The sequence below is a fragment of the Haliaeetus albicilla genome, chromosome 11 (genome assembly GCF_947461875.1).
Source record: "Haliaeetus albicilla chromosome 11, bHalAlb1.1, whole genome shotgun sequence".
Classification (NCBI taxonomy): domain Eukaryota; kingdom Metazoa; phylum Chordata; class Aves; order Accipitriformes; family Accipitridae; genus Haliaeetus; species Haliaeetus albicilla.
The window spans coordinates 9487142-9505143 of record NC_091493.1 but is presented as its reverse complement, the minus strand read 5'-3'; the positions used below and the strand labels follow the sequence as shown (position 1 = coordinate 9505143).

General features: G+C 38.3%; 1 protein-coding gene across 6 annotated transcripts in view; it reads left to right on the top strand.

Annotated features, from left to right (window-relative positions):
• Nucleotides 1-17459, top strand: part of GRID1 (glutamate ionotropic receptor delta type subunit 1) — a 561238-nt gene extending 543779 nt beyond the window's left edge. For 4 of the 6 annotated variants that reach the window (XM_069796078.1, XM_069796076.1, XM_069796081.1 and 1 more), the window contains 2 exons: nt 4946-4981; nt 13595-17459. In XM_069796078.1, coding sequence (XP_069652179.1) covers nt 4946-4981; nt 13595-14023 — 465 coding nt within the window. In that variant the 3' untranslated portion in view covers nt 14024-17459. The remainder of the gene's footprint in view (nt 1-4945; nt 4982-13594) is intronic. The other 2 variants (XM_069796080.1, XM_069796077.1) reach the window with 2 other exon arrangements.
• Nucleotides 17460-18002: the final 543 nt, after the last annotated feature.

Here is an 18002-nt window from a genome sequence, read left to right as displayed (position 1 = left end):
TTTCTAATGATTTCTGCTGTAAAAGTCTTAATGTTATTCCTTTTAATTCTTCATTTAATCCTTATCAGATCAGATTAACAAAAGAAAGATTAGCTCTGACATCAGGAAAAAATGTATACCTGCAACACCATGCTGCATTCTTCTATTAGGGCTCAAGTTTGTAATCTCTTAAAGTTGGAAAGATATATAGAAAGGTTTAAATGTCCTTATTATTTTCTTAATCAGGAAAATTTACATTTGATCATCTCTTTCAAATCAGATTTTGTAGAATTTACAATCATCCTCTCCTAAATGTTGTTAATATCCAGCCGTCCTATACCCAGAGTGAAATTTAGCCAGCTCATACATCTATCTCTATGTGTTAAAATCTTAAATTTACACAGCTGCTACTCAGCCTGCAATACTGATACCAAATCTTTTGACTTTGGTAAGCTTCAGAAATTTGGGGAGTTGTAAAATAAAAAAGGAAAATTTATATTTATTCTAGAATCTCTGTTCAGTCACTCTATGTCCCTTTTGAATAGCTGAGCAATCTGATAAGGTTATTGAAACCTGGTACCATAGAAATGTTGAGCTTTCAATAATTATCTCTGGATTGCTATATCTTTTGGTATGAGACCTATGCATTTATTTCATGATATCAGTAAGCTATATAATTTGGATCATTTAACTGCCAAGGGATTTGCCACATTATCGGGTTGTTTGTATCTTTTATTCCATTTGACAGACTGAAAGACAGTTTTCAAATCTTTGTTGTCATTATGATCAAGTGTAGCTGCTTACTGCAATGGACTCCCCAGCATCCTCTGTGCTTTATCAGCTACGTCTTATTGTGATGTACTATTCCCCTTGAAGATTATTACTACTGAGATCTTTTCAGAACTATTAAGAAAGCACTCCTAGTTCATCTGTTTACTATACTCCGAAACAATGAAAACTTAGAAGCAAAGATAAAATATCATATTATTCATGGAAAGAAAGTTAAATTCCCACATTTTTTTCACTGTGCACAAGATGTATTCACTAAAACCAACTCATCGGGGAAACCCACATCAAAGAAAATTAGTCACTTATACAGGATGATATTTTTGCTGGGAACAGATATTTTTTGCAACTTCCATAAAAGGTGATATTGATTCACTTATTGTTTATAGAGCTTTTGAAAGACAACATTGCAATAATCTCAAGGAATTCTTGGTTTGATTCTTTCTTAGCTGAGATAATATATATTATAAAACAGAAATGTATTTTCTCCAAACCGGCTGTGCTACTCCTAGCAATGTGAGTGTTTCAGAAACTGTATCTAGTGTGTTTGCAATTTTGTAGTGCATGAAGATTTGGGGGTTTTTACTGGTTAAGGAATAGCATAATTTTCCACCTCCTGAGTTGCTACTAGTCATTGCCTCATAACTTGTTTCAAGTTTATAATTCATTAACAATTACAGTCTTCACAGCTTAGTTTGTGATTTCTTAACTTTCTCATGCTTCTGCAAAATCATTTTATTCAACAGACTCTTTTCACTTTTCTGTTCTCACTTTTTATTTTTAAATGATTAAAAGGGGGCAGCAATTCAGGTACTGTCCAGAGTGGGAGCAGACTTGTGTACTAGTAACAGCATCTTATCATTCCTGTTTTCTGCTACTCCCAGCTTAATAATGTTTTAAATGTTATTGAATCTCAAAAAGTCTAGACTCTGCAATACTTGCTAGCTCTATAGGGTAGTGGGAGGTAGCAAAATTACTCTAAAAATCATCACAAATATCTTGGCAGTATGCAGGATGAAAGAAAGAAAACCTGTATCTCTGGCCAGGGCAGCCTTGTATGATCTGCCTTAAGTTCCCCTGTTTCCATGTTTGATGATATGCAAATTCCAGCCTACCTCAAAAATCCATATTTCCAGCTTTAGCAGTCATTAAAGTTACCCACTAGGACTCTCCTCTGGTATTAGAAGACTATGAAACCCACTGTAGTGTAGAAGTGGAAATAGGAGCTAGCAGATACGAGTCCAATGGATCAAAATTTGTCACTGCTAAGAATTGTGGTTTGCACCGTATTCATCTCACTTAAGTTCTCCAACCAGATATTATTCCATGGCAGTCAAGGCTTCCATACCTTCAGCATGGTGTCAGCAGCGTTGGTTTTGATTATTAAAGAGTCTTATGCTTTCACCATTATTTTCACTTTCCTTGTCTTTTTCTTCGTCACTTCATTTACCTTGTCTCCTTTGTGGTGTTATCTTTTTATCTGACAATTTTATTTCCCCCGGGATGGTTCCTTTTGAGAATGAAAGGAAACATGAGATCATCAAACTGATATTTTATTTTCCCTTCATTGCATGTCCTCTATATTTTATCTTGTTTTTATTTTAAATTATTTTTTTCTGTATTTTTATGACATGTCTGAAATCTTTGTACATTTTTTGCTCAGTTGCATATAAATGATCATTTGTTTGTATCACTGTATTGTATTCTACTTTTCTAAGAATAAATAAAGATTTTTGGGGAAAATAAATCATGCAAACACTGGCAAAATAATGCATTTTAATGCCATCTAGAAATTCAGTTTCAAACTAGCTTTGAATATAATAAGCTGAGAAACTTCATTTAACTAGCATTTTTAAATCAGCAAAGCGGTGTTAGGAATCAGTCATCCCAGAATGCAAAGTTTAATGTTGTTTGATGATGAAGTATAAACTGGAAGAATCAGTTAAAGAGGGGGAAAAAAAAAAAAAGGAGGAAGGCATAATATGTAAATTGCCTTATACAGAAACTGATAATAGCTGGAAGGGCATCTTAACTAACTCAGTGTTGGCTTTTTACATGAGTGAAGAAACAAGATTTTCTCCTTAGAGGTCCCTAGCAGTGAAGCAGATACACTCTAATATCTGGTCACAGTGTGCTCATCCAGAATCCAATGAAATCAGTCAACTCTTGCTATTGATCACCATAGATTTAGGTCAAGGGTATAATGGATTTGAAAGTGACATGTCATCCCCTGATTAATGACATTGGGCCCAGGCTTCTGCCACCCAAAGCAGTGTTGAAACATTCAAGTTTGGTTCCAGCATATTTCCCTAGCTGCAAGGAAGGGATTTTTGTGTTTGGCTTAATTTTTGTCTCAGTCATATAAGAAAACCCTGCTAATAGGATTCTTAGGGATATAATCTGGATTTACTTGGCATGAACCTCGGGGGCGGGGGGGGGGGATACTGAACAGAAATAAGCTTAAAAAATGAATGTTGCCATGCAGGGAAGTCAGGAAGAAACAACCTGTTTAAAGTTCAAGTTTGGTAATGAATTAAGTACTTGCTTAAGTTGGATTACATCACCTATCCCAGAGAACTTCTGTGGCTGCTCATGTGCTTGGCATGAGCTTATGTGTTTTACTGAATTGGAGCCTTAATGCATGAGATTCTTTTAGATTCTTCACACAATGTTTACAGAGCTAATGTTTGTATATTTTATCTCAGCCTGCAGTGGTATTTTAAAGTTGACTTTCTGAGGGGGGGTTGAATGTTCAGTAATAACAAAATCAGTAAAAGTTTAAAATAAAAACCATAAAATGTGACTGTTTTCTCAATATTTTTTTTACAATTTTGTGGTTTGTAAAAATGCCTTAGACCTTGATCCAACTAAGCATTTAAACATGTACATAAAATTAAATAAGAGTTTGATCCTGATCTCACCCAGATCACCAAAACATTTCCATTCATTTTACTGGTGTAGGATCAAACTTGAGTTGCTTTGAAACCAACATGTATAAACCATAAATTGGAAGTTATGTGTGCATTAAAGTGATTTGCTGAAGATTGAACTTACCGTACAATAATATTAACAAGCAATTTATAAATCTATTTATCCATTTAATTAAAATAATTTTATAATACCTGAAATAACCTGTGCTCAATATCAGCAAAATATTAAGGAATCACAGGTGCTAATATTGTGGAAAATACATAGGAAAAAAAAAATTGATGGTTTGGTTATGATTTTCCTTAAGTTCAGAACCTTATTTATAGGCACATATATAGAAAAGACCTACTTGGACTTACTCAACATTAGAACTACTATTTCTTCAGAAGTATTCAGCATCTAAGATTTCTCTTTTGGGAAACTGGTGGCCAGATTTTTATTATGCTGAGCTATTTTAATGATTTGGCTGGCCATGTCTTTTCTCATGTTGAAATAGGAACTTGGGCATTTTCCAAAATATAACCCTGAACGGGGGTGCAGAAACCTTTTCAAAATTCATTTTTTAATTAAAACATTTCTGGCTAATAGTCAGGAGTAAGAGTTTTCTAAGGCTTTCTCATAGCTGGAGTGGAGAGAAGAGGCTTTGCAAGACAACTATTGCTGGGCATCACACAGATTGTAGAAGCAACTCCAAGTGTCTCCTGTGCCAACTCGCTCTTGTATTCCTGGCATAATAGGAAAAAATGGGAACTTTTGAGATTTGGATTTGACTAGGCTGGAATGGTGAAGAAGGATGATGATAGAGCAGTCTGTTATGGCTGATGCTCCAGTAGAGTAAATCAGACTGTTAAAGGGTGGCATTTCTTTGCTTTGGGCTCAGTAGAGTGAAAAATTACATCCCTTATGGATTAGATAATAATTTAGGATTTAAAAGCTGTGTAGAGCAATGTAAAGAATCCATGAATTTTTAGTGAGTTTTGGAACAGAACCTTCATGAATTTAATCTTTACTTCATAAAAGAATAATATGTCACTTCACAGGGTCATTTTAGATGTAGTTGAATTTTGAAAACACCACCCTCTTCAGGGCCATCCTCTTTGGTTGCGGTGGCTAGAATTTGCTATTTCAAACCAGAAGTATAAGAAGTAATAATATGTTTGCTAAAAAGAGTGAAATATTAATTACATTTTTAGCCTCACTATCTTGATCCTTTTTTTTCTCTCCATGTCTTCCTTTCCCTTTCTATCTGGAGATGGCCAATGATGTGAGGTTGGGCCTCAGAAGCATGGTGAGAATTTATAATAAACACACAGATAATTGGTTTGTTGTTGCAAATGCCTGTACAGATGAATCCTTGCTAGTTTTCTCCTCATCTTTACCTCTTCCTGGAACTTCCCTTGAACCTAACCTTTGTGTTGTTAGAAGTGCCTGTAACTACAATATATGCAGTGTGTGCACAGTAAAGGTTTCTCCATGTGCAAATTCTCCTTTCTCCTAAAAAGAGTTCCTTTGCAGAGACATTGGCATGCTCATCAACCAGCACTCATTCAGTACTGCATTTTGCTGCTTGTGTTGAAAAATGTTTCTTGGCATTCTCTTACTGTCCTGTTTATTTTTAAGCTCATGAACACTGTGGAAACATCTGTATAATGTGAACCAGTCATTCATTTTCTTTGTAGTTGAGTTACCAGCTTCTAATGCTTGTGAACCAAGGTTGGTAAGGATTTTAAAGCTTGAATACCTCAGCATGAGGCTGAATGTCCCCTTTCGTACTGAATAACAAATGAGGATGCTATCACAGCCTCTCAGCTTGCGAGTTTGAGTCTGCTGTTGGTTGTAAGGACTAGCCAGTGTTTCTCTGTGATTGCATTTAGTTAATGGATTGTGATGAAAGTGGGAGCAGCCCACTGCAAGAGACTGTGGGGCTACCTGCAGGCACCTGATGTGCAATGCTTGTCCCATTGGTACTGTGCCCTGCGCATTTATTCACACAGTGCCATAGCATGTGGATGCAGTTGAAGAGAAAAAATAAAACACAGACAGATGTTCAGCTGGTTTAAATTGGTGTGCATCGTCAGCTTCAACAGCCTGGTGGGGAACTTATCGTCTGGTGCATTTCTGGACAAGGCTCACAGGCTCAAAGCATGGGACAGTTAAGCCATCTTAAGAATTAGATCCCTGGCTAGATGTGATTCCAGGTTGGATAAATCTAACCTGGGTAAGGGGAGCAATGTGAGTGTGGGAAGATACGGACTGCTTCCTGAAGCTCCTTGCTACTTGTAGCAATTCTGTATCAAGTCACTGTTACTTCATTGGTCTCTAGGGTTTTGGTAATAGTTTCTTACTTTCACCAATTATAGGTATTTTCTGGCTGGGGGTAGGTGGGAATAAACATTGGCAATGTATTTGAAACAATTTTCTATCACATTAACATCATCTTTGCAGTATTCTGTTCTTTCTCACTTTTTTTTCAGGTTTACTTAAAAGGGAAAAGAATATTACTGTCTCTTCATAAAGGAATCTCTGCTCTCTGGTGAAGGAGAGCATCTCCTAGTGAATAAGGTGGCCTCTTGTACATAATTTTTTATGAAGTTTTGTTTCTTTGAAGATGATTACACATTGAATGAAATTAATATATTGCGAGCTTCTTTCATTTATTTTATCCTTTCAATTGGATAACAGTGCTCAACTGGACCTCAACTGATGTCAGTCTCAATGCATTCTCCTAACAGCTGTTTTATGGATGATAGCTTAGTTAATTGCTAATTTAAAATACATGGTACAGTTTCCACTTATGAGAGCAGAAGCTTGATTGCAGAGTTGGGCCTATTTATAAAAGTAGCTTTCAAGTAGATTCTCGAGGTGCATCTGTACTTATTTCTAATAAGATACTGTTACGGTCAAACTGGCATCTAGCAGAGTACACTCAGAAACCACTCAGCAAATTTTATGTAACATTAAGTGCTATTTGACTAGGTCAGTTGCCTGTGTTAAATTAATGACAGCAAACATATATCATCACTGCATCTGTTTACACGTCTGTCTGCATTTCACTGCATTGTCAACTGTGGAATCTCTAGAATAATGAGTGTGGCAAACTGAGTCGTATTAAAAAGGGGTTATTTGTATTAATATAATACCATACTGTGTTGTCATTGTTTTGCAGCACATCTATTACATATATCATCATTGCTTTTTCTTCTCAAGCAAGCCAATTATGTCTGGTTTTGCCACTCTGTCAGAGTCTCCTGGAATAAATTAAAATTTCAGCTTTATCTATGCAGTAGCTGTAGCTGAAAGTAATGGTAATGACCCTGGGTGAATACAGAATTTCAAAATAATCTTAAACAAAAGTACATATGCAGAGCTGCTGTTTCTTCATTTCTCCTTAACAAGCTAAATATTTGAGTCCATGATGTCTGAAACCCCATGGGCAGAAGCTGGCAGCTGGGTGGAGCTGTGGGTTTTGACGCTGAGCTAAGAAGAAAGTAGCCTGTGGGTACCTGAGCATGGAAACTTAGCTGTTTCAGTTTTGTCTCTCTGCTTTGTTTTTCAGTTATGTAGTATGTCTGTCTGTGCATGCAAGCACCTCAGAGACTTCCTTTCTGCCTAGCTGGGTACATGTGTGCCTTCCATCATCTGTGTCTCATTACCACTGATACTTCTATTTTTTAACATATGTGTATGGGTTAAGAGGTGTTTTATACGGTTGGTAGAGGGACTGGCATGTAAGCTCTTCAAGGTCAGAAGAAGAAATGTGTGTCTGAGGCTGGGGCTTGACTCAAATTTTGAACCCCAGTCCTAATCACAAATTGTCTTTATTCTTTTAAATAGTTCTTTCACAGAATGAAAATGTAATACTAACTTTTACGTGTTGGTTTCATTCTCTCACCACAAGATAATCCTTCATATTGTCACCCAAGACAGAAACAAACAAACAAACAAAGCAGAAAAGCATCATGATTGATGATTGAGACTATAGTACTTTAAAAGCATTATTTTCTGCATATCTCCTGATGCTTAGTAAGAGCTGCATTAACAGGCTTTTAATACTTGGCACAGTTATCAGCATCTGACCGGGAGGTATTGACGCATTCATGATAGTGCCTTGGTGTATGTGCCTGTCTGCCCATATTGGCTAAGTTTCTGAATTTTTAGTGCTTGATATTTAGGGTCAGGACCATCAGTCTTTATCTTCTCCTCTAGCCTAGTGTGGTTTTATTTGCATGTGTGGGATGCAGATGCAACTTATCACAGTTTTGGTGTAGTTTTAGCATCAAATTTCTGCAGATATTTGGCCTTCCTTTTTGGACATTTGTCTCCCTTTTTGGCCTTACTGAAACTGCTTAATCAGCTTGCAACATTTTTATCTCTTCAAGTGGTTTCTCTTGAACTTTGTGATAAGATCAGAGAAATCACGAGTAAGAACAAGAGGCCACATTAGTGTCTTTAATAAAAATATTTTTCTCAGAAATCTTCCCTGTGGAAAATCCCAACCGTTACAATCCTGGCAGCTGAACAGTATCGCCTTGAATTAATTGTTTAGAGTGATCTAGGCAATTTCTTGAAAACATCAGCCAGAAGCTCCTTTCCAACACTCAGTGAGATGTCTCTCATATTTGATAATGTTAACTGACTCCAAACCTCCCAAGTAGTTTCATATTCTTTCAATCTGACTTCCCACAGGTTTTTATTAGAGCCCACTGTCAAAAGCTGCAGAAAATAAGCTAGAAAAAAAAAAATGATTACTCTGTAAATCATCCTGTCTGCATTTATATCTTGCCATAATTTCTTTCCCCACGATAAGGCCAAACTTGGTTAGTCCTGAAAGGAGCTGTAGTTTCATCCAGGTGCGGTTGTGCAGGATTAGTAGTTCCCAGATAATTCTGGTGAGCATCCTTCAAAGCCACACCAACAATTGCCATGGTGTTCTCCTGCTGTTGGTGATAGGCCATTGAACCTGTCACTCATGATTAAGTGCTTGGGACGTATCAGAAACATGCCCTTCATTTGCCCTTCCAGAACTCAAACTCATTGGGGAAGAATGACATTTAAATTGGTATTTATGAATTAGATAATTTCCTGAGCAGAAGCAATGTTCGGTTAGCTGTTTTCCTTAGGCTTGAGGAGGATAAGCCTGTGTTTATAATTAATTTTCCTTACACGTGATATTTTTTCTTCCCTTCACTGATTAATTTCCTCAACTGATCTATTTGGAGTACAACATTAATAGTGAAAATAGAATTATGAAGGTAGCAAAGGAAAAATATTTTATCTCCTTCTGGCAACACAAATGTATACATTTATCCAATGTAGCTATATAGGAAAAGTGAAGTTGAATTGGCAGGAAACATCTGAGATATGACATATTTATAACATTAACTAAGTTTTACATATTAAGTACAAAAGAGAAAGAGAAGAAGCCTTTGTGTCACAGACACTGAAGTATTAAGTTTGGAGCTCATTCATTCAGCTCTGAAGAGACCTAACTGGAGCTAATTGAAGCTGAAGCCAGAAACCTTTGTGAAGAGAAGCAGTGAGGCTTCCCCCGAGGGGCTTTCCTTTGGGTAAGGGAAGTCTGTGCTGGAAAACCAGCACACCAGCCTCCACTATGGCTCCTGGTTTTTCCTTCCAGCAGCAAGGTCTGGTGGTTCTGCCATGCCCTAGCTCCAAGCTTCAATTTATTAATTTCTAGTAATTTATTAATTTTAATTCGTTAATTTTTTTCATAGAGGAATGCAAAAATAGAGAACAGTTACGGCATTGGAAAGCTTAAAAATCTTTTGCAATGCTACATTACCATTTCACAATTCAGGTGAAAAAGCCTCAGGAAATTAAAAAAATGCAACCTAAGTGCTTAAAATTATAACAAATGGCTCATATTTAATGAGAATTATAGAACTAAAACCAAAGGAGAACAGTGAACAAACAAGGGAGCAAAACATCATAACTTTTATGATTTGTTTTTCTGGCTTTATTACCATTTAACCCTTTTTCCATTTACCTTGTTACTTTTCAGTAACATATGCTTTGTTACTGAATTTTCCAGGAGAACAATAAAGGAAAAGAAAGACGAGATTTACAGAATTTACGAATTCTGAAAACTTGGCTTGTCAAATAAAGCTATCCCAAAACCTTCAGTTCTGGAAATCTTGGGATTCAAGGCAATCTTCTAGTATGTAACAACAGACTAATCTTTTCAAGGGTTTCTAATATTTATCTTAGGTTTTTTTTAAAGCATTTGAAAAATCATTCTTTCAGCATTAGATAGTTTCATACAAAGCTTGACATTTTGTTATTTAGCTGCGCTTCATCTAATAAGACAAAGGGAAGAACCTTTAAAAATGTGGTTTTATTATTCCTCAGAGACAGACTTGTTTTCCTTAACCTTTACAAACAGTTTATTTTAACAACAAAAAGAAGGAATAACATGAACTTCTGGGTTCTTGGAAGCCTTTAAAAAGTTTTCTCTGATCTTAATAAGGCCAGAAAGTTGTCCTTAATGCTGAAGAAAGAAGTAGGCAAATGAATTCCCCACCCCTACCTCTGAAAAGAATCCCAAGCATTTACTTCTCTGCTAACTTCATAAAGTGTTCTGTTGTAGATAAAATGTGACGTCTGTGTGCAGGAATTATGGTTTTCTTTTTCTTGATAATAAAAACTTTAGCACAGTGAAACATAAGGTTATATTGTGAAACCTAAGCAACTGCAAATCCACCATTTTCTTGAGGAGTGCTGTCCCAGGGCTGGACTGTGCATAATAGAAGAAAAGAGGGCAATCCTGTCAGGCCAACAGAGGGAAACATTCCAAACAAGGTGGTCCTTAATAACCCCTCTGGTCTGAAGCAGGAGATGGCTATTAAGAGCATCCCATCTGTGGCTCTTCATGTTTACATCTTAAAAGAGCTAAGCTAAATATATAACCGGGATTAATTCATCCTTTGAATTTTATGACCTATTGTGCACGGATGCTCCAAATGAAGAGCACACTTCATTCACAAATGTGTTTTTCCTCTGCAAACAGTTAATGACTGCATGTTGCAAATATTGAAACTCTACCTTTCCCTCTGGCTTGGCTAGTTATCTCAGCCACATTGTATTTGTTCCTGTAGCAAAGCAGGATGGAATGCACTGAGAATGTGCTTGCAATCAAAAAATACAAATACAATTTCGATGTATATTTTCACCTGAAATGATCTGAAGAAGGCATTAGCATTTGGCAAAAGCTCAGAAAAATGCAAACGAGTCATAAACATTTCTCCAAAGTCTTATTTAGGAAAATTTGTTCTAGTATTTGCTCAGTTCTAACCTGAGTTCTCTACTTTTTTCTTATTTTGTAGTAGGGGCTTAGCAAGAACATGGGTCCCAGGAAACTGGAATGCCAACCTCGGTGTCTAAATCAAAGCTAGCAGCATTTTTAAGAAAAGAAATAGTGCGGGGTACCTAAAGAAGCATTATCTAAAGGGCTTCTGGGAGTTAGCTTCCTTAGACACAGATAAAGTTTGTGGATAAGCAGAACTTTGCAGCAAGCTTTCACTGGCAGACAGCTGACAAAAACACAGCAGTAGGCGGCCAGACATCTGTGCAAAAGCAACCTGCCCATAGAGGTCAAGCCCTTACTCCCAACAGGGGATAATGTAAGGATACATCACACTTGCTCCCAGTCCACAATTGTACTTCAAGAAATAGAAATAAATAAAATTATGAATTAAATCCACGTAACCCTCTGGCCATTGTACCACAAATCCTTAATTTACCTAGTTACAGAGTTTATGAAAGAACCTCTGTGTTATCATCTAACTTAATGAAAAGCCTGACGGGTCAGGTACAGCTGTTGGCAAGAAGGACTTAATGCAGCTGCAGGGTTTATCTGGTCAAGTATTGTGTGGTCTCTTTCTGCCACAAAAGTTTGAGGTTTTATTTATTGCCCATTGATTTCCTCTAACTCAAAATTATCTGATTAGAGGATTTCACTAAAAAAGCAGTATTTTCAAAAAAACTGTTTCTTTGGTGAGGAAGATGATATCCCCCAGGTTTCTGGGAGCTCCATTGGGATTTTGGTGGATTTGTGATGTAAATGAAATAGGAATTAATTTTCTACTGATTAGCAGAGGAGGTACAACATGCAGCTCAGCCCTTTAATTGCTGAACAATTGTACTCCAGTTGAAATCAATATGGATTTAGCCTAAGCTAAGGACACAGGTTTGAGTTCATCATCATGTAGCACTAATTCATTTCCAAATCCACATAGAGATCAGCAAATCCAACAGTTCTTGAGTAATGTAGAAGTGGTGTTAAATCACAAGGTTAGAATCAAATCTGTAGTTGACATTGACTGGAATCAAGGGCTTTGGAGTTGACTTGTCAATTTACAGGTGAAAGCAAAGTTGCATAGCACTGCGTACCACTGGAATAATATTGTAATTCTCTGTGCTCCACCTGAACACCAGTGGCAAAATACCATGAGGAGTGGGTGGCAGTGGCACCTTATACTTCTCTGTTCCCAGAGCCTAGTTTTTGGCATGAATCAGAACAGCTGTAAAACTGCTGGTGTTGGGTTTAACCAACATTTAAGCACATGTTGATCTGTGGGCAATCAGGAATTACTGGAACACAAAAGTTTGAGCCTACTTCTTAGGCTGGAATCTTGCTGGCTGCCTAGTGTAATTACAGGTTTCTGTCAGACCAGGGAATTTCTCCAGTTCCAGAATTGGTGGGCTTTTATAGGTGCTTTGCTACTAGTCTGCTGTATGTTACACTTGCATCAAATAACTACAACTGCGGATCATATCTTTGCTTTATGAAATATACAGAAATGATATAATATAATATCTTTTTACTGGCATTACAATGCTAGCTATTAAAATTCAGTCATGCAGCATCCCAGGTGGTTGACTCTACCCTGCCAGTCTTTCCAACCTGAGCATCCTGAATGCTGTGCTGAGGTGATAAACAGCCCATTGCAGGTCTTTGCTGATTCAGGTTTTAAAGACAACTACTTTTGCCATATTTCCTCATGAAAGCTAAAATACGTTGAGTAAATGGTCCCAAAAGTTCTGTGAAGAGACCGCTCCGGCAGCCTTAGGCAACACGTTCTCAGAAGATGGTGATGCATTTCTGAAGACCAGCGTTACTTTCCCAAGCTCTGACCACAGACAGACTTTTACCAGATGATGTGTCTAGATGACAGGCAGCTTATAGTTGGTCACACAACTGTTCAAAACACAAATGAGTGGTCCCCTCCCCAGGGCTCCCAGTGTAGGTCTTTCTCTGGAACCTCTGTTCCAGTAGGCCTATGGTCTGTGCCACATAGGTGACCCAGAGCTTCCTGCTGGGAAGGGAAGACTTCTTCACCATCACAACCACTGGCCAGTAGATTTTGGCACATGAAGCAACTACCCTGGAGTCAGCTAGGCTGTGCACAGTGTTTTACTGACATGTTCCTTAGAAAATGCACTGCAGCTAGGTGAGACCGTGGTGAGCTGTCTTGTGGTTACAAGGTGGCGAGCTGCTTGCTGGAATCTGGAGTCCCAACTCGCTTGTTGCCTGCCATGTGCTTTTTTTCTGGGCTTGTGCAAGGTGAGCTAAGGGCTTGTGGGATGTGCTGGTCCCTGGTGCCAGCTCCTGTTAAGTGAACCAGAGCCATCTGTTCACCTCCAAGGAGGACGGGATTGACAACATCACGGGCTTTTGCAGGCTGAGGTTGAGGTGGTGTCTTCTTCAGCATGTGTTTATCAGCTGGAGACGTTGGGCAGACCTCAAGGTTTTGCGTAGGCACAGATGAAATCGAAGCAATGTAATGAGTGAACAGCAACTCCTGTCACACAGAGGAAGTGGAGGGGGGCCAGACAGGATTAGAGATTGTGTTTGGACTGATTGTTCTGGTTTCTTCCTCACTAGGACAAAGAAGTGAACCTGGAGCAGGTCCATAGACGCATGAACAGTTTAATTGATGAAGACATAGCCCACAAGCAAATCTCTCCAGCGTCCATTGAAATCTCAGCCTTGGAGATTGGTGGCATGCAGCCAGCTCAGACCCTGGAGCCGGTACGCGAATACCAGAACACGCAACTTTCTGTCACCACCTTTTTACCAGAACAGACAACTCATGGTGCCAGCAGGACACTCACAGCTGCCTCTGGCAGCAACCTGCCGCTGCCCCTGAGCAGCTCAGCCACCATGCCCTCCATACAGTGTAAACACAGGTCGCCGAATGGAGGACTATTTCGTCAGAGTCCCGTGAAAACCCCGATCCCAATGTCATTTCAGTCTGTGCCAGGGGGAGTCATTCCAGAAGCAATGGAGCCCTCGCATGGAACATCCATATGATGAAAACAAACAGTAAAACAACCAGCAGAGCTTTTTAATACAAAATTTAAAAGGAACAAAAAAAAAAAAAAACAAAACAGACTCCTACATTTTTCTTGTATATACCTGTAAATAATGAAAGAATGAAGTGGGGTAAAAGTGTATTTTGAATATTCCCAATTTTCGAAGTCAGTAAAAAACAAAACAAAAAACAAACAAAAATGTATGAATGACTTTGTAAATTTTGTTCTATATGAATAAAAAGGCAAACTACTTGTGATCGTTCTCAAGTGCCAAAGAAGACCAGTTACTGGGACTGAGGGCCGTACATTTTTTTCCCGTGGATTTCAACACTTATTCCCTTACTGTTCTTTTTTGTTGTTGTTTTTTAAGAGCAAAAACATTATCTGTTTCTTGATAGAAAAGTTCACCATGCTCAGATCTCTCCTTTCCCCAGAACCCTATTTTATAGTCAAGATGGCAATTCACTCGGAGAATTTAACAGCTGGTATTAGCATAGTAGTAACAAATGTGTTAAACATGAATTGTAACTAAAATCCAACAAACAAGCAAACAAAAAAAGAGAACTTTTTCCTTCTAACAAGGTTTTAAACTTCCACACAGTTTCTAAGTTTAAGCACAGGATTATTGAATTGGGTTTTTACGTGTCTGCTGCGCTGTGTGGCTCTTTTATTTAACCTTCTCTGTTTTGTTATATATATATAATAGATATTATATATATATTATATATATGACATATATATTATATATATAAATGCTTTGATAAACAAAAGGGTTTAGGTTAAGGAGAAAGCTTTTAAGAAAAACTGATCAGCTCTTTTTTGTATCTTGTGTACACGACTGAAAACGGGGAGGAACCAATGCTGAAAGGAGTGAGACAAGGAAGAGCTTTAATGGGCAGGAGTTAATGGTGTTGCAGTGACTGTGCCCTCTGGTGCCATCTCTTTCTTTAAGATTTCAAGGAATTTGCTGCATAATAGATGCAACACGCTCTGTTGAAGTCATATCCCTGAATGACAAGGCTAAGCTCATGACTATAAGCACAGCTCTGCTATTTTTCCATTGATTTTGTAAAGAGAAACATTTTAATGGCCATTTCTATAATCTTGGTAGAAATGGCTGTAAAATGCTTTTTTTTTTTGTCTGTGAAACACAAAGAGAGGACAAAGATAGAGCAACACGAATAGCAAATTTAATGTCTCGTTCTGCAAATATTACCAGTGCAATTTCATATGACAAAAAAATCAAACCAAAACCAAACCACATTGTTTCCTTCCCAAGTAGTAGTTTGAATGCCCAAGATAACTGATCCGGCCCTCCCCTGCCCACTGTTGCTAATGGACCATCACTATCTTTCAGAATTGGGATGACTTAGTCTTCTCAAATGTAAGCCTATAGCTAGGTTGTAATTTCCCTTTGTAGCTGGATTTCTTCACTTTGTTAGAACACTGCTATTTGGAAAAGGCTGTAGATCTTGGTGCAGCAAAATCACTGCCTACATGAAGGTCAAAAATTATGTTTGAACAGAGGTAAAAATGCATTCACATCCCAAGAAAGTCAGCAGGCAATCTGGGTCAGGTTTTGGGATAAATAAACATTCCATTGACTGCCCCTAATTTGATTTGCATAATTATGCAACAGGTATATTTATGGGATGATAGAAGTCCCCAAATTTTTACATTTCTAGTTTAAGCAGTTGGGAAGAAAAGTCAAACTGTGATACTAAAACAGCCTAATGGAAGAGCATGCTCAGCATACTACTTTTTAAATGAGGAATATTGATGGTGAGCTTACAGAAGGAGTACTCTTGCAGGGATTAATTTGTCTCTGTTGTCAAGCTGGTTCCTTGTGAAGACAGTGCAATTTTGCAGCTTGGCACAAATTGCACTATTTGCTTCAAACTAATTAAAAATGAATAATGCTCTGGTCAGCTGACTAGATTTATCGTGTTTAGAGACTTGGCCCACACAAGCTTGGGATATTTTTCTTTCTTCTTTCATCGTACTTTTCCTTATCATTATCTTAACAAACCCCTGGCCACAGGAAAAAATAGACATTTCTTCCCCTTATTTTCTCCCACCTTCCATGAATACACTAATTAGTTGTGGCAGAAACAGCTGCACAAAAAACCTATGCACACCTAGGTATCTGTAAAGGCACTTAGGAGAACGTGCGCAACTATTTGCATTGGAAAAGATCTGTCATTTTTATTACCAGGTTAAGATTTAGGCGGCTGCAGAGGAACATGCTCCAGCAGAGGTGCAAGGAGATGCTCGTGTAGCTACCAGGGTGCAATCTGCAAGGTAGGGCTTGGCTGGAGCGGGTCCTCCCTCCCCAGCAGTACCAGCGTGAGGCGGCCATCGCCCCCGGTGCTGAGCATCCCCCAGAGCACAGGAGGGCGAGCAGCTCGCTCGGCCACCTCGGCAGCACGAGGCAATTGCCCAGCCACATCCTCCCTTCTGGATGGCGAAGGGCCGGGGCGAGCTGGCGGTGCATGGCAGCGGAGCCGCTGCTACTGGCTCTGCATCAATGTTGTAGCAAAAAAGCTTGTCAGAGGTTGTCTGAGCTGCTCCCTTGCCATTTCCCCACAAAGCAGGCTATTTATTTGCTTCAGCAAAGCTCAGAGCAGGAGGTTGAAACCCTCCTTTACTGAGGCATCACTGCTTTCACAAAACATATTAGATCATTTTCGTATTATAGTCTAAACCACTGTACTGAATAATTTAAACTGAACTGCATTGGTGGAATAAATTGTGAATACAGTATATTTGGGGGATTAACTTTAACATTCTCCATATTCAGTGTTCTTCTCCTGGCTTAGTCTTGCCACGTACTGTAAAGTTTGGAAGTGTGGTTTAACTCACAACGTTGGATCTCACGGATTCTTATGGTCAGAATGTGACTTGCCTGTTTGAATGCTCTGCAGGATTACATCTAAGATGATCAGGCTCTTAAAGAATCAAACCACACAGTCCTCTCTCAGAAAAGTATTTGAGCATGTGTGTAAGCCCTACAGAAAGCAGCTGCTTTATGCACAGGTTGAAGTGCTTTGCTGGTTAACAACGGAGTTAAACTGCACGTCTCAAATTAAATATATGGCTAATTTTAAGCAGGTGAGTGAGCTCACCAAACTCCCTAGGACTATTCAGTTGCTTAAAGTTAACAGTTTCGAGTGCTTTCCTGCACCAGGGTCTATACCATGAAAGTAGGAATCCACAATGGATCTGTCACTGTCTAGTAATTATTTGTTTATATAAAGTTAGCAAGTCATAGCTTGAGCCTGTCAACCATGACAGGAAGCTGTTAAATCTTTCATGTGATGGTGGTTTGGGTTTAGATTGTTTAAGCAAATCACCAGGTTCTCCTTGAACATAAACAATGTTTTTTTCCCCATAACTTTCAGTTTTCAAAGTAAATGCAGAATGTATGATTTCCATATTCTGTCTCCTGTTTTATATTTATATCTTCATTTTGACAGATCAAAGCATTCGCTTTCTATATAACATGTATTCACCACACACTCGTGCATATATATATATATATATACATGTGCAGTTATTCACAGAAGAAGCGAGAAATACAGTTTCTATGTGATGTAAATGAGCATAAGCTCAAAGCTCTCACAGAGCTGTGCTTATTTACACCACCTGCAGATTTGACCCTTCACTTTTAATATCTGGCAAGCTGAAGCAGAAAAACTGGAGAAATTCCTGAAAACTTTGAAGACCAAACTGTGCCCTTGATTTTCAAATGGAACTTCCCCTGAGTGTGCTTAAAAAAGGGAATAATGTACGATCCCAAATATTCCAGCTTCTCCAGGATGTTTACATTGCAAAGGTGGCTGTACATGAAATGGAAATCGAGTGCCTATACCTTCCTTTTATCGTGCTCTTTTGCTGATGAACTTTCGCGAAAGTGACATCTGTGGCACAGCACTTGTAGTGCGTCTTGTTCTATTGATCCATTAGTTTAGAAATGA